Here is a 27,049-nt window from a genome sequence, read left to right as displayed (position 1 = left end):
TGGGCCATATGGATGAAATGACAAACCTGACACTTAAAGTACTTCATGATATGATGCTAAATTCATTTAAAATTAGTTGTTTTACAATACTGAACACAGTGGCTGGACACTCTGTTGACACCAGAAAGTACAATGCATCTGATCAGGGCTCACAACTAAACTATCTCTTAAATTAAGAGACAACAAGCCAACAAAGAAGAGTGGAGATCCAGAGCGATGCCACCGGGATGCTCCAGGGTTTATTTGTTTCAGGTTGCAGCTTAAAATCTAACCTGCATTATCAGGACTCTCTGACGATGATCTTTTTTCATATTGAATGCATGTCAAGTACAGGTGAAACACACACACGCTTGTGTGCACACCCAGAGGAAACTGTTTTTGTGAAGCTCTGTGATCAACAGTCTGTCCATGCTTTCAATTGGAAAAAAAAAAACAAGAGAGCAAGCCTGACAACACCTTTTCAGGCCAGACCAAGTGACTTGTGTCTATGGGGATTAAATTTGTGAACACAAGCTCTACACACACACACAAAGTCCCACATACACACTTCATCACCACACGATGCCACAACACCTCTTTCTCAGCTGCAAGTATAAAACCACATTGACAGTAGCCTTGTCCGCTCTTGTCGAATTGTCACGCTGAAATGTTTACCTTTACATACAAATGGCCTGGTGTCATGTTGTGTCACATAATGTTTCATGGACAAATAATGTGTCCCATTTCTCAATCCGCCCTGCAGCCCTTAAGCCCCCTTTCTAGCCTCTATAGCCACAACGACACCCAGGCACCATGGCCGCAGAAAGGGAACCTTGTGTCGCCACAGTGAAGTGCCACTCTGAATTAAATCCCAGGGATATAGAGGTAAGCTCAATCAGCACTGTGGCTCTGAGTATTTCTAGGAAAACAATGAGCACCAGAGGTAAGTTTTTGGGGTTTTTTGTAAGGCTGTCGGTATTAGGTTTCTCTGATGTACTGTAAAGAAATGTAACACATAAGTGGATGAGAGGGAGTATTTTTTTAACTCATACCTAATACACACTCAAGTTAGAAACCCTGAGTGAGACTTATTCATATAACATTGCTGAAAAACAAAAGTTACTAAATACTCCAGAATTTAAGGAAGGATTAACAAATATATAAAAGCAGGAAAACCACAATTTTTTAATTTTTTCTTTATTGTAAAATGAAGAAGTATATAAGATATAAGTCCAGAGTATACTCTGCTTTTAAATAGTTCTGTCCCTTTCATTTTTAAATATGAAAAAATACAGTGTTGATATGAATGTGAGGCTTTGGACTTAAGAATAACATTTAGGTAGCAAACAAAACATCATTATCAGGTAAAGTTGGGTGTTTTTTGTTAAATTTTCTTTTGAAATGTAAATGTAGTTCATTTTGAAGTTAGACAAAATATTTTAATGAACACTTGAGTATATTTTAAGGTGCTACTACTTTCTATTTCTGATGCTTTCCTCTCTGCTACAGTTGATGGGAAATGCAGTAAAGTGTATTGCTTCACCTGATATACAAATTTATTATTATTAAATATAAATTAAACCCAGCATTACAGTGGCACACATTAGCTCCAGGCATAGGATTAAAAGCTGTGTATAGTTGGATCCCCATTTAAATACAGCATAATCAAACTGTCATTGTCCAAATGCCCTGCCTTTACTTTTAATAGTTAAAAGTAAATCACGTCGATATCTAATTTGCATAGCCTGCATCTAAGTGAAATTTTGGAGGCGGGACCTTTAACACGCAACTTGTGAACTTCCACAGATAACACAGATGCATGTGTAATTTTGCACTGACACAATGAAACCCCACAGAACTGCAGGCCTGCAATAAGCCTTTGTCTTTTCCGTGTAGTTTACACTAAATTAAACCGGTCTGGTGAAAGCCAAAAGTCCCACAGAGACGAGGAGCATTTCCGCCTGTGTTTACGTGTTTACTTATTGTTCTAATCGTCCCTTTAGTTCTTCTATCTCGCGCTTTAATGCGATTCTTTCCGGTTCCGCTCGGTCAGAGCTCGGGTCACCGATCCAGCTACTCCCCACTCATATTAATTACATTAATTAGTACGGGGTGAAAAACAAACAAGTGATGATTAATATCTAAACTGTGGAGAGTTCTTTGAAGAGGTCCTGCAGGCCAAAACAACAAAAACAAAAACAAAAACAAAAAAAAGTGGAGAGACAAATGAAAGACTGCAAAAAAGAAATAAATTCATTAATTAAAAAAATGGGATTTTAGGGATTTAGGAAAAACTATTTCTTGTCTAAATGTTTGAAATACAAACAATAAAAAATAACAAAATAAATAAATAATGTAAAAAAAACCTGTTGCATGTAAAATATTTCATACACGCAACATATAAGCCCAAATAATTATGTGCACATTGTTACATAAATATATTTAAAATGCGTGATGTATATATGTATTTTACATATACACTATGTAAACAGTAATTTTTCCTTTTATGGTCTATAGCTCGTTATTAACATCATCATCTTCATCAATAACAATAATAATAATAATAATTATTATTATTATTATACTGCCTCGAGCGATTAATAAAAATCGTTACACATTTCTGCATTTCACTGCACTACAGTGAAGATTAATTACCAGTCAAATCTGATTTAAAAATACCCCCTCCCTCAAACTGTGTCCGCTTTATGTTTTGTAGTTTGAAATTATAATTGTGGCAAGATGTGCATTTCATCTTTATGTGCGTCTCTGGAAAAGACTAAGGAAAAACACACAAATTAAAACCAAGCAGAATGCAATAGTGTGGTTTCTTCAAAGAGCCCAATAGCAGATAATTGCACATTTTTCTCTCCACGAGCTCACACATTTAGGAAATGTAGTGAATAATCCGCAGCCGTGGCCTTGCATACAGATTCAACTTTTGGGGGTCCATGAAGTGATAAGGATGAGACAGTTCTGCCGGGGATTCGAGAGCTTTCCCCTGCAGGCAAAACACAGAATCCACGTTAGTGTGTGCAGGCCTAATCATCATTAGCCTGGAAAGTGACAACACCAGGCTGCACTATTAACCAAATCACTCTGTGCGATGTGCAAAGGCGGGTTCAAAAGATCCCGTTGACTAACTTTTCCCCGCATAAGTGGCCTACAGTCCATTCCAACACGGCATAAATTCATATTTTCCTCATAAAAGTCTGTAATTGATTTATCTGCGGCTGCTTCCCCGCCTGAAGGTCAGAGTAGAGCCTCCTTCTTTGTTTTCTCGCCACCACACAGGAAACATTAATGTTGATGTTTTGATGTTGTGGGCGCGAGCCGAAGGTCAGGGTCGTAGTGTTGCAGCGCGAGGCGACAAGCAGAGCAAAATGGGTCGCTGTCTCGCGCTTTGTTCCTCACTCAATTGTCTCGGGGCTGCGCGTGAACCCTGAGACCCGCAGCTGTCTGGAGGAAAGCAAGAAGAAGTTAGACACCGAGTAAAGAGACACACCCACTGCTTCAATTTCGCTCTTAAATCTTAATTCCTGTTTATGGTCACGATCGGCAGGAACTGGCGGTGAAGTCTTAAGTTAGGACTGTTGTGTGTTTGTCTTTTACAGTAAATTCACTTTCGTTTGTACTGCTGTTTCCACGTTTTTTCGCCTGGAATCAGTCCTCTTTTAAGCATAATTCAATTGCGTTTGTTTGCTGCATAAGACACCCCTTCGTTCCGGCTTTACCTCATGCCCTCTTATTGGTGAAAATTTTACTGAACACGCTGCTGCGAAACTCTTTTAAAATTGCTCCTTCAAAGTGGTACTTTGGTCTTCAAGTGTCATTATTTAAACAGCCTTATGATTAATATCTGTTTGATTTTAAAGGTTGCAAATGTATCAATAAATGTAATAAATGTATTTATAATAATTTATGGGGGGGGGGGCATTTGCGTGTTTGGGCTTGTTGACGAAAAGCGACAGCAAAACCTGACCGTAATAACACGAAAAGCCTACAAAGGAACACTAAATCAGGAGATCTATATCGTCAGGACCAGAACTATCCATTTTGTAACAAACTCTTTTCACGAGATACACGCAGAGGAAGACTGTACGCTCCAACTGCAGAGCAGTGACGTTAGCTGAAGTTGTAGCTCGACGTATTGCACCTGCTCCAAAGTCTCTGAGTCCGTGCGTAAAGAGCATCCTGCGTAACAGGTGTAGACCGGCAGAGGAGGACAGAAGTTGGAGAAACTCCTTTGAGCACTCTTTTGGGAGACACTGAAAGGACACTAAACAGAAATCCACCTGTGAACCAACGTTTTCTTATTTCTAAGTAAAAGGAAAAAAGAAAAAAGCGCACTAGTTTTACGCACGGCGCTGTAATGTTACCTATCAACCTGCATAGCAATCAACCGGGAATGAATCAGAGGTATCAGAGGAAATGAATCTAACATGAAAGGGAGAAAGAGAGAGAGGGAGAGTGGGGTGTGGGCGGGAAAGTTTAGTAAAGTGGAACTTGGTAACAGATGCGAGGGAGGGGGCGCGGCCCTGAAGGGAAGGGTGGCGGTTGTAAGTTGCATGTTATGTATGCAGGGCCGTGCGCGTGCGTCGGAGTGCACGTTAATGTGTGCACGTGAGCGCGTACACCCATTGAATTTGTGTGTGCAAGCTCGTGCAGGAAAAGGACAGGACATGAGCGCACATTGAGAAAGCGGCTCTTTTACTCGGCGTGATCATTTCACGCTTCCCCCCGAACCCTTTTTTCCACCTAAAGCGTTTAGTTGCAGCTGACTGAGCACTTGCAGGGAGTGCAATAGGGAGCGGAAGGGTCGAATTATTTCAACCTACAAGTCGCCCCAAAAGTAGGGGACAAAAAAAAGGGGGGGGGGGGAGAAAGGGGGAGAGAAGAAAACTGCCCCAGAAAGGGAGAGAGATAGGGAGAGGGAGAGAGAGAGAGAGAGAGAGAGAGGAGGAGGAGAGGGAGACGCTGGAAAAAAGTTTTTGATCTTTTCCTTTTTTCTCCCTCCATCGCCTCCCCCTGTTCTAACCGAGTAACATGGACCAGGGGCCCAAGAGTCCTGCGCTGCGGCTGGGAAGAGCAGGTAGGGTCGCGCCGTCTCACTCTGGCTATATTTTTGCTCTCATCAAGAGCTAGAACTCATCTGCTTATCTAGTGAACTTGTGCTTTTCTTGCTTTTTAATTTTATTTACGACAAAACTTTTAAACTGACGTTAAAGTTTAGCTTTTTACAAACGTTTCTTTAAAAAAAAACTTGCTTTAAAGCCGTTCCAAGTTATTAAACTATTACAAAAACTATACAAAAGTTTCTGGAGTTGATCTCTGCAATGAAACACTCCGTAAACTTTTGTGCTAACTTTGAAGTGTAAAACGTGCTTTACTTGCAATGTTTTCTCTCAAGTTTGTGACTTTTGTGGACAAGTGCAGAAACTTTTAGTCTTCGTGTTGCTGTCTTTTAGAAATTCCTTAGGCTTCATTTAAAGAGATAAAGAAGATAAAAAAATGTGCCTGAGTGCTGTCGGTTTATAATTTTGCTTCTTTAAAAGATATGTTTTGGTGTTTATTTGCTATTTTGTATTCATTATTATTTTCGTCATTTGCTGGCATAGAAGGAAAAGTGGCTGAAGTTGCTGGGTTTGGGTGGCATTGAGCTTCAGGTCATCTCCACGTGTTGGTCAATCACCTGATGGGGTTAGCTTAGTACCGAGTGGGTGATTAGAACTGAAAGGCAACGTGGATTTGCGCAAGATCGTGGTCCCTGTGTATCTCCACGTCTCACAAATGTGTGTAAAATGCGTCTTGTGAGGGTGGCCATGTGAGATATTTGTTTTTCTAGTTTGTTAAACAGAAGTTGGCGTCTCTGGTCGTTTCAGTCAAATGCAAATCTCTAAAGGATGTGAACTCGACTCTTTCCTTCGTGTCTCCATTATTTTATTCAACAGGTTAATCTCCTATAGGCCTATTCATAAAACAGCAGGGTCTGGTACAGCAATGGATCAGGCCATCGACCTTGTTATGGCACCCAATGGATATCACATCGTTTCATATTGCTGCCCGCTGTGTCTGCATTGATAAAACGTCGTTTGTCATTAAGAAACTGTGGGTAGGTGATCAGCCTCTTTGAACGGGCTCCACGCAGCTTTTTTTCCTCCAGAAAAGCAACATCTGCTTTCATGACCCCTCCTTTTGCCTGTTAGAAAGAATATTGAAATGTACGCTCACAGATTTAAGACAGCTGTTGAATAACATTTTTAATAGAGGTTCAGACTGCAGTTAATGCTGTTTTGCGCATTCATTTATACTATATTGCGTCAAGGAGGACTTTTGAGAGCATGGCACTTTGTCTTGAAATAGAATTTTTTTTAAAATCTTGGAGTCACCCTTCTTTGAAAATTTCTCTACAGATGATGCCACTGCTCTGTAAGACAAGCCAGGGCTCCTCTGCAGTCTTTTGTGGAGTGGGCCTAGCCCCTGATAAACGGTGAAAACGATGGGATTTGTAGCAATTGGATGATAGCCTTTTAGCCACTGAGGAAATCAGAGTTTAAAGGAGGGCCCCTCCCATGCTGATGTGTAAAGTCTTCTGGGCCCGGGGCCTGTACCTACGGCCTCTCCATGTTTCCTCTCACTTTAAGATACGTGCCTGGAGTACAAAGGAGAATCAATGGGGAAGAACATGAATCTAGAAAAGCTTCTGGTAGTGCGTGAAAGAGAAAAACTCGATTCTTTCCATTTAGCTTGGCTGTTATTTCTGTGAATTATTATTAAAACAACAACAACAACAACACGCAAGGCATTTATCTGTCTTATAAGACATTTTCAACACTCGTATATGATGTTAGCTCCCCTTGGCCTGTCTTCTGTCCACAGTAAAATACAGGTGTATTGAGAGTAATACGACCCACTCAGTGATATCGTTTCTCTGCGTATATTCTTCTGCGTCATTCTCTACCAGCCTGTTTTTATGCAGGCGCCTCGGAAACCCAGTGAACTGCTCTGCACTACTCTGACCATTCAAGCTTCAGCTACAGGATTTGTGTTTTCCAAAAGTCAAAGCTGACACGCCACCGTATAAAAGTTGTTGACCAAAACGCTCACTAAACTGTGCAGAGTACACTATGTGATGCACAACCGATACCATGAAAATGGAAGAGAGAAAGAAGTGAGGCAGGGGAGGGGAGGGAGAAAGACAACCATGACCTCACATGGCGTAGCCTGCTTTAGCTTTGACCTCAAGTGCCCCATCATAGTAGAGAAACTAGGCTGATATACGGCCATGAGGCCTTTCTATTCCACCTGGCAGATGACAGACTGGTCTTTACTTGCATTATGAAAGAGCCAAATGATTACAAATAGGACCATCTGATCGGGCCTGTGGGTGGGACAAGCAGTCTCAGCGATTTACCTGCTTGGCACACGGTCGAGTTCCACCCCGGGAAGTCCAAGACGGTTCACTCTCTAGTCCATATATTTTATTTATTAGTTATGACTTTTATATTTTATAAGCAAATGAAAACTTAAGAAGAGATACGGGAGCTTTCTCATTATGTTTACAGTCAGCGGGCGTGTAATAAACGAGCTGGTGGAGTTAACATGCGCTATTAATTTTTCATTGCTTTTTCGTTTTGAGGCTCGGGCGTAAAAAAGCAAAACAGCCGAAGCCTTCTTGGCGGATAGAGGGAAAAGGGGAGAGCAGGAGTGAAAGGGGGGAACTCCTAAACAACAACAGTGGGTTCAATTTGCCTCCAAATGATTAGCACAACTCCACCACATTCTTACTAACGTTTAAAAAAGTCTACAAACCCTTCATCCTTCTCCTCCTCTTCTTCTTCCTCCTCCACCACTACCACCCTCCCATCCTCCCGTTTCCAGCAGTGGAGAGGTAATGAAATATGGTAATGGATTTGGATCCCCGGATTAAAGTCGTCCTACCCTGATTGAAGTTTTCTCCAAATTTCAAACCCTAAAGCAACAACAATTTGTATACATGATTGATTGTGTTTGGATTTTTTAATTGCTTATGTATTTAATTTGCAAATCGGAGAGACAAGAACGACGGCTGTAATTTACTTCTGTGGGGAGAGAAGCGCTCGTGTCTATATCTCAGTAAATAAAAACAGACTGGGTGCAGAAGGAGAACGGATTCAGTGACAGAAATACGTAAAGTATCATATGGCAGGTTTTGTTTTTGAGTCTTTGTTTGGAGACCCCTCCAAGATAGCAAAATAACCTGCTCCGCCAATACAATATATATTACGAATTTACTACTAGTATATTTATATAGAAAGTAAAATGAGATATTGTCATATTTTAAAACTAGGTTCATTTAGGCCTATTTTAAACGTCACGAGGCCAGGAGATTTTTTTTTCCACTCTTGGTCCCACTTCAGAGAATTTTCAGTATTATCAGCGGTCCCCTGCTTTTCGACATTTTGTTTCGTCTTGTGGCCTAAATTCAGGCCTGAGGTGTAGGTGGCAAATCTAAATATCAAAATTAAAAATATTACTACTACTTCTTTGTGTTTTAATTTTTTTTCTATTTTAATGTTAAGAAAAATGCAAGGCTAAAAACAGAATGAGGCTCGTCTGCTGTCTGTCGTGTTTTTCCACGAGGCCTCATAACTGATGAATACTCAGCAAAGAGATGTGAAATATGAATGAGGATTAGCGTGGATCCTGAAAACAGGGTCTACTTTCAGTGGATTAAAGAACAGAGACGTGGAATCAATGGAGATTCATGAAAACGTATTTTGTGTTTTGGATGTCTGGGTTAGTGAAACAGACAAAAAAGAATAGAAAGAAAGAAAATGTTTGATATGCAGTAATCCCGTGCTGGGATTATTGTTCTTCCTGTTTTAGGAGATATTTTGGTCCTTCTAGGCCTTCACTGGTCTACTTGGAGGACTTAACTTAAGGTATGTTCATGGTAAAGTTCCTGTAGGCCACGTCTTGTCTTCGTGTGTATGTGTGTGCACCTGCATGCGCGTAAGGGGGTGTTGCCCAAGGTTGAACGCCCCCTCGTGGTTAGTTCCGCAAACATCCCATACAGAGGAGCCAGTCTAACCAGAAAGCAAAACCCCAAAGCCTCCAAGCTTCCAGTTTTTCAGAAAGATTTCTGAAACAGCGTCAAAATGTGTTATTTTTCATTTTAGGGATAACTTTTTATTTTCTAGTTATGCTGTACTTGAGTTTACATGAGCTCTCTGGGCTGATGCGCGCTTTAAAATGAGCAGAAGTGCAGATCATGAGAGGAGCAGAGGAAAGACGCTAACAACTGCAAATCAAGAAATCTGCTAATCTAAAAAATTTAATAGACTCAATCATATCACAAACTGACCTTTTCCATAACTGTGCATTGCCTTGAGGTACATCGAGCTCGTAGGTCTTTTGAGGACAAGCTTGACAGGTAGGCAGAATAACCTAAAGACTGTTGTGGTTGTTGTTTAGGTCTCCATTGTGACACTGACTTGACAGATTGTAACAAAAGCCGCATGCTTAGTGATGCTGTTAGACGGGCAGAAATGACTTGTGCGATTCTGCCTCCTGTTTAAGTGTCTGTGAATGACTGTACAAATATATCTAATCAGAGGGGTTTATGTGCATGCGGCACATATGCACCAAAACGATTAAATGTCTAGACACAGGAAGAAGGGAAATAACACTTTTTAATTTGGCTCATGCTTTAGGCTATTTGCTTGGTTAATATTACCGGAGCGAGGCTTCGATATGCCCTCTCAAATCAGGTGGGACGAGCGCGTATTGAATCCCCTCTTGTAGTTTGGTGAGTAAACGCGCAGCTCGCCAATTGCTTTTCGTAAAAACCGACATCCGTTTGGATCCGCGATCAATTAGGTAATGAGTGGGAATGCATGTTTCATATGTTTTCTCCCAGTTGTCCCCCTAGCTAAAGATTTATAGCATTGTGCTGAAGGAAGAGGGAGGAAACAGAGAAAGTATGCAGGGCCAGTTGTTTTCAAAAACACTCTGACTTTGGTAGACCTGTGCTTACGTGAATATAAAGATTTTATTTATTTTAGTTTTTTATTTTTTTTATTTTTATTTTTTACTCAAACGCGTTTCCCAGAAAGGCTGTGGGCCTATGAAATCTACTTTTGTCCACTTACAGCTACAGTTACTCATGCAACAGAAAGATGGACACTAGCTATTTAAGTTCTTCAGCATCCCTTCATTTATAAAAGCCTGCTGCAACTAAGCCTCATTTTTAGTAATACTCAATTAATTAGCCATTTAATATTGACATGAATAAATTGAGCGCAAATGGGTATAAAGGCATTAGGTTTTTTTTACTTCGTTAATTGAAATTAAACATATGATCATCTACTCCCCGAGCCGGGCGTCCCTTCGCTGAGCCTCACCATTGGCTGACGCGTAAATCTGCGGGGCGTCATTGGTCTACGGGATTCGCTCGAGCCAATCGCCACCCTCCCCCGCCCGATTCTATCTGGGGCTGGCGGTGACGTGTGGCTCGCGCTCACGCTGTGATTGGCCAGATTCCCTGTGAGTGACGGGCAGCTGGCCGGCGCGTGTAGGTTAGGGTTCCAGGGGGTTGGGAGCGCGGGCGCTGTCCGCAAGAGACCAGGTCCTGAAACTCGCCGTGCGCCACCGCGGATGCTGGGCGCAGGCAGCTTTCTATTGTATAGTTAAAGAAGCCCGTTTATGTACAGACTTGAATCGCAGTCTGTGGCGTTTTTTGTGCTTTGAGCGCGGAGAAAAGTAGATCTTTTTTTCCCTTAAATTTCGGAGAGAACTGTTTTTCTTCTCCGGCGCGAAAGAAATCAAAACTCACGCACAAGCCCGCATCTTCGTTTGTGCAGGGTTCCTGGTCAGCAAGGAGGAGGAAGGAGAAAGAGTGACCGAGGGCTGAGTGCTGCCTTTCGTTCCTTCAAACAAGGCAACAGATATCAAGTCATCTTCAGTACCTTCTGTTGAGAAAGAGGGAGAGCGCGTCCCCCCACACCCTCCTCCTGTGCACTTTTTCTGTATTTTACTTTTCTTTTTGGGGGGATGTGAATCTTCAAGATGTGAGCACTTATCCGCTGTCTTTCATGGTTTTTTATGTTGATGGGAGATAACCGAGTTTTCCAGTAGAAGCAACCGAGGACGACTTATCGCAAGAAGCAATGTGCAAAAAAGAACTTGGGACAAAATACAGCCGCGAGTGGATCTGTAACGAATATTTTTGTCTTTTAAAAGCTCTTTTTAATGTTTGTCTTTTTAAATATTTCTGAACAGACTGAGAGGAGAAAGTTCAGCCTCCGCCGGGTTAGTCTCAGTTCAGGGGTCACGGCCAGCGGACCGAGAAGGAGAGAAAGGAGGGAAGGCTACTTTGTTTATTTTGCGTATTTATTTTTTATTTTTTGGCAAAACTTTTAACATTACCTCAATATTTTTACGACCCGGGACTGGTGCAACTTGGTGATAATGAGAAGCTGAAGGAATGAAAGCTTACGCCGTCGTCTCCCTCCTCTGGTTTAGGAGACGCCAGAATAGACCCGCTGTTGTGTCCCATCCCCATGAGGAGGGGGCCCATCTTTGATTCATATTTTTGAGGCCGGTTCTTTCTTCCCCATCCAACTGCAAATCCTCCATTTTCGATGTTTTAATATCGTTGTACCAGTTTATCACAAAGTGTCGCCTTGCCAGCATCGTATTTTATTTTTTAATCAAGAAGAAGAAAAAAGTTCCCTCTTTTAAAGGGAAATAGGCGCTTTTCATTCATTGGAGGTCACGGTCTTTCAGTAATATTGGCCGACTGAAGCGAGGAGTCCGTTGGCATTTTTTTAAAGACTCGTAATAGCTCGCTGGGGCCCTCCAGCCCCATCTTTCCGATGGAGATTCACTGTAAGCACGACCCGTTTGCGGCAATGCACAGTAAGTGTATGCGTTTATAATTTCCTTCATCTGCATCTGCCCTGAACTGAACTGTCTCCCAGACCGACAGCTCTGCGTGCATGTGCAACAATAACAGCAAAGAGTAAAAAAATAAAAAAAAATAAAAAATAAAAATCATAATTCGAAGAATTGAAATGTCGATTTATTTGTAAGAATATATACAAAAACATATGAAAACGTGTTTTTTTGTTTTGTTTTATTTAATTTAAATAGGAGCTCCCGATTTCGGAGAACTCAAAAAACAAAACAAAACAAACATTTTAGGCATTTTCTTTTTCAAATACAAAAAGTGTTTAATATTGGATTGTTTGAAAGTACTTTACAAATATGTTGCGCACGCGTATCTTTAGGCTGCTTGTTATTCTTTCTTATTATTATTTGAAAAAATCAATTATAAGTGACTTTACAATGTGGATATTTTCTCAGTCTTTAAATATGGACAGAAAACATTTACAAATCTTATATCTTATGAAATTATACATTTTTTTTGTATTACTTACCTTACCAATTGTTTCTTACAATTTAAAGCTGGATCATTTTTCATAAATGTGCATATTAAAATGTCAAGTAAGTATAAATCGACATGAGTTTTGGGTAGAATGAGGAGCTGAGGGGATTTGTGAATCGTGTGATGAAATGCAGGTTGCGCACATTGTGTCGGATTTGATGTTTTGTGGGAGATGGTTTGCTGTGCTTCCCTCTTTTGAAGCGAAGAAGTTCAGGGGTCAGAGAGGGTCGGGGAGAGGGAAAGAGAGAGAATGGGAGAGAGTGGGAGAGAGAGAGAGAGAGAGAGACTGGGGTAACAAAGCATGACTAAAAGCTGAACCTGATCCACAAACAGTAACCGCAGTGTTTCTGCACATAACCAGGTTAGACTGCACTTCACACACACACACACACACACACACACACACACACACACACACACACACACACACACACACACACACACACACACACACACACACACACACGGATCCGGGAGATTTTGAGATTTTATGCGAGTACCTACAAAAACTAAGCCCTCGTTTTTACCACACAGCAGGACACAGTTTTATGTAGCTCAGTGTCTTGCTTGAGGACACCTCAACAGAGTAGCTGTATATATATATATATATATATATATATATATATATATATATATATATATATATATATATATATATATATACACACACACACATATATGCAGGGGAAGGCTGTGCAGAAGGAGGGGGATCAACTTTTGGTCACTCAGTCGTGACATGGCGGAGCCTGCTTTGTTTTTTCGGTTCATTTTCCCCTCTCCAAAAATGTGCTGCTGCGCACCTGTGCGTATTTATGAAGAAAGAGTCAAACAGTGATAATAACAAAAGAAGAAAGTCTTCTGCTAATATTAATCATTCTGAATTTGAGCACAAAACCTCTGCTGTAATTATAAGCAAAATGTCAGGTTTATTACAGTGCGCACTGAAACTACTGCAGTGTTTTGTATTTAGAGTGTTAGGCAGTAAAGACTGAAGGCTGATGCTCAAAAAGACGTTTAAACTGTTAAATTCGTTTGGTTTTTTTTTTTGCAAATTTGCATAAAAAATGTCACCCCCTAAATCAGCAGGCTGCACGGTGGCAGTACATGTTGTGTTTTCTCTTTACACTCAAAAGTCAAATAAAGCGTCCTACAAGCGTTTCAGCGTGTGGCTAATAGATTATGCGTTATATTGCACTTTAGTCCCGGAGAGAAGCCGTGTTATGTGACTGACATAGTTTCCCACGGTGTGTTGCTCTGTGGGATTTAAAAAAAGAAAAGAAAAGAAGAAGAAGAAGGAGAAAAAAAGTGCTGCACACACGTATCCAAAAGCTAGAACGAATCACGTTTCCTCTTCCCTGCCGTTTCAGCAAAGCCAATGATCCGCGGTGCTGATGGCAGCGGCGGGGCTAAAGCTATATATGTCAAAGCGCGGAGACGCTTTAAAACGATTACACCTAAAAATGTCAAAGGTAGAGAGAGAGAGAGGTCGGGAGGAATCGACTGTGACGCGTGGAAATGTTGTTGGGAGAGTTTGGATGTGCGCTCCATGCCAGTGTTGGTGTGCGTGTGTGCGTGCAAACGGGTGTGTAGGTGTACTTCACCTCATCAGGAAGTCTGTGAAGCATACGGGCCACAGACTTTTAAATTTAAAGCAGAGGCAATAACACACGATCCTAAAGTTTCATGTGTTATTGTGAGGGCGTAACAAGTGCGTGTTCGTCCCAAAAGCCTTTCCCAAATATTTTATTTGACAAAAATCGGAGGTTTTTCACCTACACGGCTGACACTTATAATTAATATTATTTTTCTTGCTATTATTTTTGCTTAAAATCTCATTCCCTACAATCATTTGCCTTACACACTTTTATAACGATGATTGAAACGTGAATAGCCCACATATGTGGCTCATAACAAGCCTGAGCACTCACTAACTTTAAAGAGTTATTTCTACCACGAGCAACACCATAAAATAGGGATATTTAAAATATCTATACCAGGTAATTGTGATGGTAATGAGTTGAATTTCATAATCACGCATTGTAATGGTAATAGAGGCATGCTGAATATTAAGTAGGCGAGGCCGTGGCCTACCGTAGAGACTCGCGAGTTATAGCGTAAAGAAAATATAGATCTGACTTTCTAATGTAGAGCTACACTGAGCCGGAACAACAGCAAAGAAATGTGGAAAAAATGGATTAATCTTAATCCAACAGATCGACTCAGACGCCATCGTCATAATCAGTGTCCGCTGCAAATATGAAGTTTACTTTAAATTATTTAGTTTTGGGGGACTTTTTCCTCTGTGAGTTTCTTTGAGCCTCGATTCTTCCACCAAATATTAATTATCCCTCTGTTCACGTAAAGAAAATACAAAATAGCACTATACGTCCAAAACGCCCGCCTGGCACATCTCACCGATCTATCCACTGTTTGCTCAAGGAAATTTGCTTCATCTGTATTCTCGCAGGCGACTTTCCAAACAGGTTTTCGGCCTAAAGTAATTTCTAGTTGTTTTTTTTCTTCCTTTCTTCCCCCTCTAAGACAGGGAGCGGAGAAAAGAGAGAGGGGACCGGTGGCGTTTTGTCGCGATTTCTCTTTTGCTTTATTTTTGAGTCGTCAGGCCGTGACGGCCCAGATGAGAGATGAGAGAGAGAGCTATGTGGACAGAGGGAAAGAGAGAGAGTAAGAGAGACACTGAGGAATGTGGCTGGAAGAGAGAGACAGAGAGCCTAATGGACCTTATTTTCTGGATGGGGGAGCGCGAATATATTCTGCTTTATCTTTGTATTTCCCCCTCCCGGAAACAGTGAATCAATCAAACGTTTAAGGTGGCGTTGGGTTCTTAAGGCAGCTCCTATAAAGGGTAAATAAATAAAATACAAGAGGGATGCATAGTGACCGCTGGTCCCCTGGCAGGGTGAAAATGAAGCTGCTGTCTCTGCCAACACCCCCACACTACCACCACCTCTGGAGACTTCAGAGGTTCAGTAGAAAGATATTTAAAAGCCAAGGCTAGTAATTTGGCAAAATCTTCATTCTGCAACAAAGTCTCCTGAGCTGCTGATTGAATTTCTGTGAGCAAGTGGTTAATTTGCTTGGTCAGAGGGATGAATTACTGGCATCTGTCAGTAAACCCACCCAGCTGTGGGAACATCAGCCCGGGTTTCTTCTGTAATTAGTTTTAAGGACAAGAAAGGAAATCATTTCTTCTAAAATTAGGAGAAACTTCCGAGTTCTCTTACTCGGCCTTGCTCTGGGCTAGCACCGTTCACCTCTCCAGCCTGATGCCTAAACATGGCATATAACCCTCTGAAATGAGAACTTGTACAGCGTATTCAGAGAATTACGCTACTGAGGCCGATAAACAAATGCTTTTATAGATTTGCGTTTCTCCCTATCAGTATTTATGGGCTTAGAAAAATAAATTTCAAACACATAATCCACACAGCCTACCCCAAGAATGGTGAGAGTCTGAACGCCTAATACCAACAGTAAATACACAGATAAGTGAATAAATAGTTATCGGGAGGTTTTTGTAGGTCACAAGTCATTCCTCTCCATCTCTTTACAAAGCAAGGCGTATTTCATGCCCTGGCCCAGATAGGAAGGGTGAAAGGAACCATTTCATTTACTCTTATCTGAGGAAGGGGGAGGGAGGGAGAGCGAGAGCGAGGGAGCGTCTTCTCTGCAGATACCTTTGGTCAGGAGGAAGTAGCGCAGTAGGCTTCTATAAACCATTCTAGAAAAAAACCTTCTTTTATTCCTTGAGAGGTTATAGGAAATAATAATAAAGAAAGGAGGAGGAGAAATGCATTTACACATTTAGACAACCTTATAAGGTATTCACAGAATGTCAAAAAAGAGTCAGAGAGCTGACTTTCTCCAGTGGAGGTCAGCTGACTCTTTCTTGCTTTAAGGAAGATCTGAAACTGTACGTGTTTGAGATGTCTCTGCGAATGCTGTACAGGACTGGGCAGTGAGTATTCCCAGTAAAGTCTTAGTAGATCAACAAATTGATCCCTTATTACAAAAACAGTAGGGTCAGGGGTGCCCTGTAGGCTCCAGGAGGGTCAACTGACTGCCTATGAATGACTATGAGCAGGCTCGTCTCTTCTACTTAAATTCTGATTATGAATTTTCTGATAAATACATAAAATCTGTTCACATGTTTTACAAAACGTATGGTTGGGAAGTTTACTGGAGGAATTAAGGGTGATAAAGGGGGCTATGATGTTGTTCAAGTTATGTAGCCCACCGGAGCAAATTTGTAAATTGTGATTTTGGATGTTTTAATTAAATAAATCTAGTTCCATTTGACTCGTTACTGTGTATGCTTTCAAGAGCAATAAGTTCACAGTACCCGTTAGTATGAAAAAAGCCTTTGAAAGCCAGAAATGTCCTTAATGGGAAATAAAACAGAGCACACTGAACAGTTGTGAGGTACAAATTCTTATTTTGGAAAATAAAATAGATAATAGACATCAAGAACTCATGAAGAGCTTATCACAAGGATAAAACACGTTTCTTATTTCAGGTGAATGGTCCTCTTCATTCAGCCACTGCTATATCTCAACGTAACATTACTGTATTATTAGCCATCTGAAATATAATGAAAGCACGAAGAAACCTTTTGCATACAGAGCATAAAAAAAAACATGGTACCTCAGCACTGAATGATTTGCAAATCCACTGTTAAGTTAATAAAAAGGGGTGAGATTTAACATTTCTTATTCATAGAGTTAGAGCAGACAGGGACCTTTAGTCTCTGTTCTACAGTAAATTTCCCAAAAGCTCTGACATTTTGATGAAGTGTGACTCAGTAGCGTCTACAGTACATCATTCAAATCTCTGTGAAGTCTTCCGAACTCCGTCCTTCCAGTTTGTTATAAATTTAGGACATCCAAACCCAGGATAGTAACACATCTGATGCTATACGAAGCAAACAGTCTACAGAAGCTTTGCAGTACTTCCTCCGATGAATCCACTAAACGTGTAGAGCGGAAATATGAAAAATGACAATACATAAGCGCTAATTGGGTGAATGACTTCTTTGATTGAACAGGTTTAAAAGTAAATAACAAATCGATTAAACACAGCTGATGGTAAAGTTCATGCTGCTTGTCTCTGAGCTGTGGCTGAGCCCAGCTCACAGGGTCATATTACTCTGCCTGCGTTTTCCTGTCTTTCATAAAGAGCGATTGCTTTTCAAATTGTGCTCTGCAGCAGACGTCTGCATAATGAGACTTCTTCTATCTGAAAAAAAAATAAAGCAGTAAGGAAGCGAGTCGCCGTCCACGTTAGCCATTTGGAAATAGCTTTGTTTGATTTCACAGAATGAGACTCTCCACTCTTCACATTTTTGTATTTATCTCTCCTGTATTGACCTATTTATATTTATGCTGGAGAAAGCTGCGAAAGTGCGTGTGTGTGTGTGTGTGTGTGTGTGTGTGTGTGTGTCTTTCTTTATTTTATGCTGATGGAGAGAAGTTGAGGACAGGGGGACAGGTTCAGGGGACAGCACGGTGTTTTAGGGGGTATCCCTGCTGGGGTAATGTGTTTAAAATCTATTACCCCCACAGCTAGGATTAGTGTGTGTGGGAGAGTGTGTGTCTGTGTGTGTGTTTCCCCTAAAGACGCAATCACTATGGTAATACAAAAGCCAGTGGATTAAATGGTTGAAATTTTTTTTCTATTTCATTTAAACTTTGCCTTTGGAGGGAAACACACACACACACACACACACACACACACACACACACACACACACACACACACACACACACACACACACACACACACACACACACACACATATGTTTAAGAAACCTGGGGAACCAGTCCTGATCTTTCTTACTGTTTTCTGCTCACATGCAGCATTTCTGTTGGTGGATGCAGTTTAATCATTTACCCCAAATTCCAGGATTCTGACCTGGCCCGGCTCACGGGGTCTCACAGCGTGGTGTTTACAAATGTATAAATGGTGTAGTCTGTTTAAGTGCATCTTCTGTGATATGCTGCTGACCTGCTCAAAATGTATTTCCAGTCAGTAGAAGCTTGGATATTTTCTACTATAGGAGAGCTGAAAGAAACTAGATGGACACAGATCATGTGCATATATATAAATTACTCTCCTTTGCAGTTTTGCCCTTGTCAGTTGTGACTGCTGTTTAAATCTGTTTATGCAACTTTCTAATAGACGGCTGTGGTTTTCTGTGACTTATGGATACAGAAGAAGTTTATTCAATTATGCAAAGGTTCAGCTAGTCTTTTCTTCTATTCTACTTTTGCTGTCTTTCATTCATTTCCTTGTACTTTCATCCCTTCATCCCTCAGAGGGAATATTAGCGGTGTCTTTCGCTAAGGGGCCAAGGCAAGGCCTTGGTCAATAATTAATTAAAATCCCTTCATTTACTCAAAATCTTTGCTTAGCCTGTCCCTGGTGAAATTGGGCAAAGTTTGCACTTTGGAATAGTATTATTATGCTGAGCAGGATAAATCACAGGCGGGAGAGAAAACAGATGTATTTGAGATAGTAAATTAACTAAGCTAAGCCAGCTAAGCCAAGGGCCAACAGCTGTGGGACTGCAGCCTAGAAAGTGTTGCTGAAGTAACTATTTCTCAGGCAAACAAATGTAAATGTACAGAAACAAGCTGTTAATGGCACAGATCCAGCATCAATTTACTGAATGAGAAGTGATGTTATTAAAATAAAGCTCATCGAGTGTTTAAGTAGAATGGAAAAGCACTATATACGAACCAATCAATTGACCTTTTCCCAAAATAGAGGAAGTAGCCTCTAACTGCTGTGCTGCAGACTAGACTACCTTAGTGCTGATATGAGGTGTAAAGATTGTCTGAAATGCCCTTAAACAAGCTGGTTTTTGCTGCTACTTTATACAGTGAAGCTGTTAAGTTTTTGTGTTCTTCTGTCTGATATTGTTTTGACCTTTAACTTGAACCAAGTCTTGGTCAGTCTTTGATATGCGAATATAAGGATAATGGATCAATTTGTATGTTTGATTGTGTTGAAAAAGTTACATCAAGATCTTTGACTCTTGCCTATCCAACTGTCTGCCATGTATCAAGAATGTAATCAGAGGAAATGAGAGGATTTTGTAATTAATTTCCACTGAGTCCTTTTTTTTTTTGGTTGCATATCGAGTTAGATTTCAAGGTTATCTTTGATTTCAGTGCAATTTTTCATGCATTTCTTTCTGTTGTTCCTCATTGGCTTCTTGCCCATCTCAAATTCTCATTCTCTTCTAGGACATGGTGGCGTGAACCAGCTTGGAGGTGTGTTCGTAAATGGCAGACCCCTCCCAGATGTAGTTCGCCAGCGAATAGTAGAACTTGCCCATCAGGGGGTTCGGCCGTGCGACATCTCACGCCAGCTACGAGTCAGTCATGGATGTGTCAGCAAGATACTGGGCAGGTAAGAAGCCGACCAGCACCTACACTCGTGTGTGTGATCAAAACACATCAACCTCCTCATTCAGTACTTTAAAGGATCCCTTTTCACAATAAGTTAACCTTTAAACGATGCAGTGGAAGACCAAGTATCTTCACCTTTACTTGTTGGATTTATTTGTGTTTTTCTGGTTAGTTTTTTTTCCATCAGGTGAAAAGAACACACACAGGCTGGTTCAGCATGTGTCAGACTGAAGCTCCTGTAAGGTCATACTGACTCCTTTGGTGTCAGTTCTGCTGTGTTCTTCAGTTTCCTCCACATGCACAAGCTGCGTTTTCCAAAGTGCCTCCATTTTCGCTCTGCTTCTTACTTCTCTCACACGGTTCTCTGCTCTTTTCTTGCTTTTCACCTTCCTCTCCCCTCTCCTTATATCCTGTATTTTTTTTGTCCCCCCCCCCCCCCTATATTTCTGTGTCTCTCCTCACTCCCCCTTTTCTCTCTCTTTCTGTCTCTCCCTCTGCCTTTTTCAAAGCTAAATTCAAGAGTAAATCCCTGTTCGTTCCATCCCTCAGAGAAGAAAGGGGGACAAAAGGGAAAAGATTCATCACTTTTTGGAATTAGCATCAAAATGAAAGTGGCACCATATTTCTGCACCAAAAAAAGACAGAGGGAGATGGAGAATGGGAGAAAGACATGAACAAGGGACACAATCAAAAGGGAAAAGGCGTGTTAAAGAAGACGAGTGCAGGAAAAAGAAAAACGAATGAGAGACAGAGAGACCATTTGTGAGGACGGAGGGGAAGGATTAGCTACAGCGACCCTCAGCTATATCAAAAAATGTGCTGCTCATTGTTCTCCCATGCCTCTCTTTCTCCGTCTCTCTCTTTCCGTCTTTCTCTCTCTATCTCTCTCTTTCTCTCTCTCTCTCTCTCTCTCCCCTTTCCTGGCCGTTCAACTCACTGAAGCGTTACCATGAGGGGGGAGGAGGGGAGGGGATCGAGGGATGGAAGGAGGGAGGGAGGGTTGTTTTATCCTCTCCTCTCTCTCTGGTGCCAGCAGAACAAAAACACCAACTCTACCACCCTGTGTGTGTTTGTGTGTGTGTGTGTGTGTATTGGCTCATCGTTGTGCAGATATCAATAACTACGCTCATTTATTCACCAATGATTCAGCTGTGAATAATTTAAATAGTTTTCCATTTGAAAATAGATTGTTTTTCCTTTAGCTGTGTTTATACTCCAGCTGTGAATAGTCAAAAATGTGGAACACACACACTCACCTCCTCCTCCTCCCCCCCCCCCACACACACACACACACACACACAGAAAGAAAGACAAGGAAGTGCACATTTACAGGAACTCGCATCTTCACGGAAAGGATTACTCTACCGTACAGTGGAGAGAGAGAGGGCGAGAGGAGAGCAGCAGCAGGTTTAAGACTGACTGACAGCTTGCATCCACACACAGTATCCCCCCTTTTTTCTGCAAGCTGTGTAGCGCATTTGCTGTCCTCCCACCCCCTGTCCCCCCCATGCCCCTTCTGCATGCAAATACATTCATGACATAGCCATGGTGGACATGAAACGGTTGTGTGAGTGCGTCCCGTGTGCACATGTGTGTGTGTCGGTGCCATCCTCTTCCTGCATCTGCGTAATAACGTGAAATTGCTTAAGAGAACAGAAGCCGATCGCGGGACGAGTCAGGCCCTAAAAATGTTGCGTGACAGGTGTTTGAGCTTATTGCATTTAGCCTTTCAGCTGACTCTGACATCTGCAGCGAAATCGGCAACATTATGTAACTGGCAGTGAGGGTTTTAGCACGCCTTGATTTAACAAGGTGTATCCTAACGAGAGCAGAGTCTCTGTTTGCGAGAAGGAGCTGAGCAAATCAGTCAAAGATACAAAATAAAACAGAAATAAAGAAAACTAAAAGAAAGGATCAAATATACAGAAAGATTCCCTCGAATTTGCAGTATATTTGACCAGCATTATCTGACCGGTGTGAATAAATACAAAGTCTTTGATACAAACTCTATCCACACACAGATTATAAATACACAGTGCAATCATTAAATCTTCAAGGTGCTTTCAAGAGGAAATATTTCCACGGCAATATTTCGATTTAATACAGAACCTTTTTGGTTAAAGAGGATTTTAAGCCTATATAGCAGACACATTTGGACCTCATCTGGGGTACTTTCCACAGCTGTTGGGCAGGTACATCCCTAGAAAGTATTATGTGGCCAAAAATATCCCAAAAGTTATGACACAACTGGCATCAGGCTCATTTTAAGGAGAACTGTGACTGAATTCACATGTGGGCAGATATGAGCCACCTTTGGGCCAAACATTCATTGCATTCTGAGCAATGCAATATTCATAAGTCCATGCAGCGCATGGGCACTGAAGCTGTTTTTGCGATCTTCCCTGCTTTATGCGATGTGATTCCTCGCCACATCAAAAGATCAGCCCAAACCAACACGGAGTTTCAATTGTCAGAATTACCCAAATAAAAAGTTCTGTTTGAAATTCAAATTCAATTAAAAAAAAAAAGATGCAGCTGATGGAGGATTAGCAAATAATCACACCCATTTCATACCTCAAATTAAGCAAATTAGGACAAGAACCACAAGTGATCAAAAAATTTGGACACTAAGAAGATTTACAGGCTACAAAAACTATTTTAATTGACATGGCAACATGACAGACTCGGGGGGGGGTTAGCTGTCTATCGTGAGTGGAAAAAAGACCTTAGACAGGAGGAGCACGTCCAATGTTTGGTGTGTAATCCAGAAATAAGTCCTGACCACAGGAGGGAAGGTCATTCCTCTGTTGGAGAGCTTGAAGGGAAAATAACTGAGTCCAAGTGGAGCAATGTTCAAACCACCACCAAGAGAGGTGAAGTAGAGGGGCAGTAAAGCAGAAAGCTGCTTTATGTTATATCTGGGTTCTTTGGAGTCTAGATTCCCCTTCTACTCGATTTAGCAGTGAAACAGAACTCCCAATAATTATTTCAGCATATTTGATTCTGTCACAGAAATTACCTGGCCACTTTTCAGCTTCAATAGGTGAAAGAAGAGGAGTTAAAGGATAAGGACACCGATACGAGAAATTTATTTTAAAAAAATCCTTCACATTTGTATCTTATTCCTCTCTGCCACTGACCTACATTGTTGTCCATTCGCTGTTAAAAACACAGAAAAAAAGCCACACTGTTGGGCTCTGTGTTAGTTTATTCACTGTCCTCGTGCTGTGAAGAGCCTCGAGATCTGACTCCACACCTGTTGATGTATATTTGAGAAAATGAGGAAAGTATAGAAGAGCACCAACCTCATGCTTTTAAAAAAAAGCATGTTCAGATTCTTATTTGGATGGAAACTTGAACTGAAATATTTTCAGATGCGGCGGCACAATCTTGATTAAGTACTTTAACCCAACTAAACTCGGCCTTGTTTCTCTTTTATGTTTTTTTAATTAAAGTTTTTTTTCAGGTTTGGATTTGGCACATTTTAATAAGGAGCTGTATGCATAAAAAAACGAACTAAAAACAGAATTTGCAGATTTCATATTCCATATGATTCTATTAACTTGTCCTCTCGTTCCTCCCCGTATGATCAATGCAAGTGTCTTTTAATTGGCAGGTACTATGAAACGGGCAGTATCCGCCCTGGGGTAATTGGGGGATCCAAACCAAAGGTTGCTACACCAAAAGTGGTCGACAAAATCGCCGATTACAAACGCCAAAACCCCACCATGTTTGCCTGGGAGATCCGGGACAGGCTCCTAGCAGAGAGAGTTTGTGACAACGACAGTGTTCCCAGCGTCAGCTCCATTAACAGGTACGACGGTCTGCATGCTTTGTGTATGTTTGTTTGAGTTTGGGCGTATAGCAACAGGTACAGCCTATTGGTAGAGCTCAGAGCAATATAATACTCTGTGTTTTATGTGTGTGTGAGTCTGGGAGTGGAAAAGAGAATAGTAAAGAGGCCCCAGTCTCCATATGTATGAAGTGGCTGCAGCTCAGTGGTTCAACACGATGGTACAATGACAACCCTTTCCCCTGAGCATAGAAGCAGAGAGAGAGAGGGAGGGATGGTGAAATAAGAGAGAGAAGGAGTGAGCAAAAGAGGCAGACAAAAGGGAAGGAAGGTGTGTGGGGGTAAGGAAAGAAACAGACACAAAAGGAAAGGAAAGAAAGGAAAAGGGAGAAAAGGAAATGAGAGGAGAGGAAAAAAGGGGAGGAAAGGAAGAAAAAGGAAAGGAAAGAGGAAGAAAAGGCTTGCATGAGCAGCCAAGCAGGAAGTGTGAGGCCCCTCTGCCATGTCAGCCTGCCTCAGCCACTTCACACACACACACACACACACACACACACACACACACACACACACACACACACACACACACACACACACACACACACGCACAGACACATATACACAGTTTTGCTCCCACGATGGTCATGTTCTCTCTGTCACTCAGGATCTCTCTCACGCACACTCACACAAACCACTTCACACACACTAATATCCCCTCTCTCCTCCTGCAGGATCATCCGGACTAAGGTTCAGCAGCAGCCTGGTCAAACGGGCTCAGTGTCGGCTCACAACCTAGGTAGGTTGCTGTTCGAAAATCCTGTTTCCAGCCATCAAAGCCAATTTTTTTTTTTAACAAAAGAAGTGTTTTTGTGTAAATCTCTCCGGAGAGGATCTTCTGTGCTGAACAAGAAAACAGAGTTTCTGGACCTGTGTGAAGACAGGATGCTATGTGCCACAAAGTTCCAAATCTACATTGCATCCTTACAGTCAGCTTTAGATTGTCATTTTCCACGTAAGAAGTATGTTTAGGGTTTGTTTCTTTTTTACCAGAGTTTTGTGTGATGGTCAGGTTCATTTAGCCTTTTTGGGCCAACCGAGAGCTGACTGAAGAACGAGTAAGGTAGGGTACGATCAAACAAAGGTGACCGGCTGGATATAAAATAACAGTTACATATTAAGCTTTCATATTCTTGGCCCATCCGCTATGACGACTGTAACCGAAAGCACACTGGTAACATTATTACAGTAGTGTACAATGTAACTATTAAGACGTACAATAGTCCCAATAACAACAATCAAAGGGATCCACGGCGTGAAACCATGTCATCCTAAATATAACTGTTTCATAAATAAGTCAACAAAAATGCTCAAGTCATTGTAATATCAAAGCATTAGAGATCTTTATCAGTTCCTTCTCAAATGGGTACTAGATTAGCAACACTGGCAAGCATTTAACTCTTTGATTATTGGAGGTTATGACTGGAAATTGATTATTTACAATGATATTCAAGTTCAAAGCGAGGATGCACCTGGTGAGGCATATTCTCACGGGCTAGAAAAGATCATATTTACGGTTTCTCAGTTACATCACCAAATTATTACTTATAGGTTAATGGACTTCTTGTGACCTATGCACCAAACTTTACACTATGCATATTCATAAACACATTTTTTTTCATCCATATTGCTACAAGCAGTGATTAGTGGGGAAGGATACACAGCTTTCTGCCCCCTTTGTCAGATTAATTCAGCTGTGTTTTGTTTGAGCAACATAGTAGTTTGAAAATAAGTTTGAGTATATTAGCAACAGGTAAACTTTTGCTTTAGTTTCAATTAGCACGAGTTAAAATTATGTTAAGTGCAGCTGGATGAGATCCAAAACCAGACAAATATTAAAGGACTTATCGGAAGGTTCTCATTATATATTTTTAATAAAGGACCCGTAACCTTTGTCAGTATACAGTTAATTATCCTGTTAGACACTGAAAGACTATATCTGTGGCATCTATGGCTTGAACATTATTTCCTTTTATTCGATGAATATCGCAGCGTACACACAGATACGATAGCCTTTCTCTCTCTTCCTCACTTTGCCCTGCAGTGGATTGTGTTTCAGAGTCTCTCATATCTTCATAATCGCACATTGTCTATTAATCTAAATTAATTTCACACACACTGCTCCCTGACTCCTGCCTTTTACTCACATTTAAGCGACACACACACACACACACACACACACACGCTTACAGATTACACAGATAAATGGGTCCCACTCCCAGGCGGAAAATTGAACATTTGGATTTGCAGAATAAAAGCGTTACGTTCTGATAAAAAAAAGAGTGAAAAGAAAGAGAAAGGAAAATCAGATAATTGAAGTGCTAAATCAAGTGATGGGAATAGGAGGGATATGCATTCATTATACTCTCCTTGTCGTTAGCGAAAGAGTAACGGCTTGAAGGGACTTTGATCCTCTGGTTTACCTGCCTTTTTTACCCCCTCCTTCTTCTTTATTGCCATTTCAGTCTTGTCTTTCTCTGTTTGGGGGGTCTGCTGGGAGAGGGGATTAGTATGTCTGTCTCCACACCTTTCTGTCCCTCCTGGGATACCATACTGTCACTCAGCCCCACGTCCGCTTACAGGGGTACAGATAAGGGACCAAGAAGTGAGCGACTGTATGTTTAAGCCTGTGCCTGCGTGTCAGGAGGTTGCAGGATGCGTGTGTGTGTCCGTGTTACTGAAGCGGTGACAAGTATGTCGCTGTGTCACCCGGCAAAGAACTTGTCTCCTCCAGGGGGAAGATTAAAGGAAGAGACAACAAAGAGCAAAACACTAACAGAGGCTGGTCTTTTGTGTCTTTTCCTTTAGTTTCAATTTAGCCGATACAACCGAGTGAAATTTAGAGAGAAAAAATGGACTTTTATTGATTTTTTAAAAAAGAATAATAATTAAGATTTATATTGTGTGGCAATCATGCCACAAATATATGAATAAGGACACTTGATTGTTGTTTTTCAAGCCTGAAAGGCATCCGCACACACAGACACACAGAAGAATTTCTCAGAAAGAGCTTTGTGCACAAAAACTATAGCTTACTGTTTATTTTCAATTAAATATTTGTGCTTTCAAATGAGATCCAAAGACACATGCAAATATATTGGATTCAGTTCATTTTGGTGAGTGTTTATAGAGTTTTGTGACACAGTACATTAAAATATACAGTCTGTGATATTTCAGCAACAGCCAGAAATTCATAAAACACTTTGCTGTCTTCTTTTTCTTATCATTTTATCTGAGATGTGATCATAAAGTAAAACATGAACATTTTAAAAAATACACTCTTTTCTTTATAAGTAATTGTTTTATTGAAAGCAAATGTTTCAGTGAGTTAAAGAGTCACTTATGCCTTTTTAATAAAATCACAC

General features: G+C 41.1%; 1 protein-coding gene across 4 annotated transcripts in view; it reads left to right on the top strand.

Moving 5' to 3' along the window:
- The first annotated feature begins 4,934 nt into the window (after positions 1 to 4,934).
- The window catches only part of pax5 (paired box 5), a 56,253-nt gene continuing 34,138 nt past the window's right edge, over positions 4,935 to 27,049 (top strand). For 2 of the 4 annotated variants that reach the window (XM_080881349.1, XM_080881347.1), the window contains exons 1-4: positions 4,935 to 5,068; positions 19,673 to 19,838; positions 23,454 to 23,651; positions 24,359 to 24,423. In XM_080881349.1, the coding sequence (XP_080737475.1) occupies positions 5,023 to 5,068; positions 19,673 to 19,838; positions 23,454 to 23,651; positions 24,359 to 24,423 (475 nt within the window). In that variant the 5' untranslated portion in view covers positions 4,935 to 5,022. Of the gene's footprint in view, positions 5,069 to 10,568; positions 11,878 to 19,672; positions 19,839 to 23,453; positions 23,652 to 24,358; positions 24,424 to 27,049 lie in introns of those variants that run through there. The other 2 variants (XM_080881350.1, XM_080881348.1) reach the window with 1 other exon arrangement.

Source organism: Rhamphochromis sp. 'chilingali' (assembly GCF_963969265.1).
Source record: "Rhamphochromis sp. 'chilingali' genome assembly, chromosome: 4".
In the NCBI taxonomy this organism is placed as follows: Eukaryota; Metazoa; Chordata; class Actinopteri; order Cichliformes; family Cichlidae; genus Rhamphochromis; species Rhamphochromis sp. 'chilingali'.
Note: the sequence above shows the minus strand (reverse complement) of the source record. Positions and strands in the feature narration are given on the sequence as shown.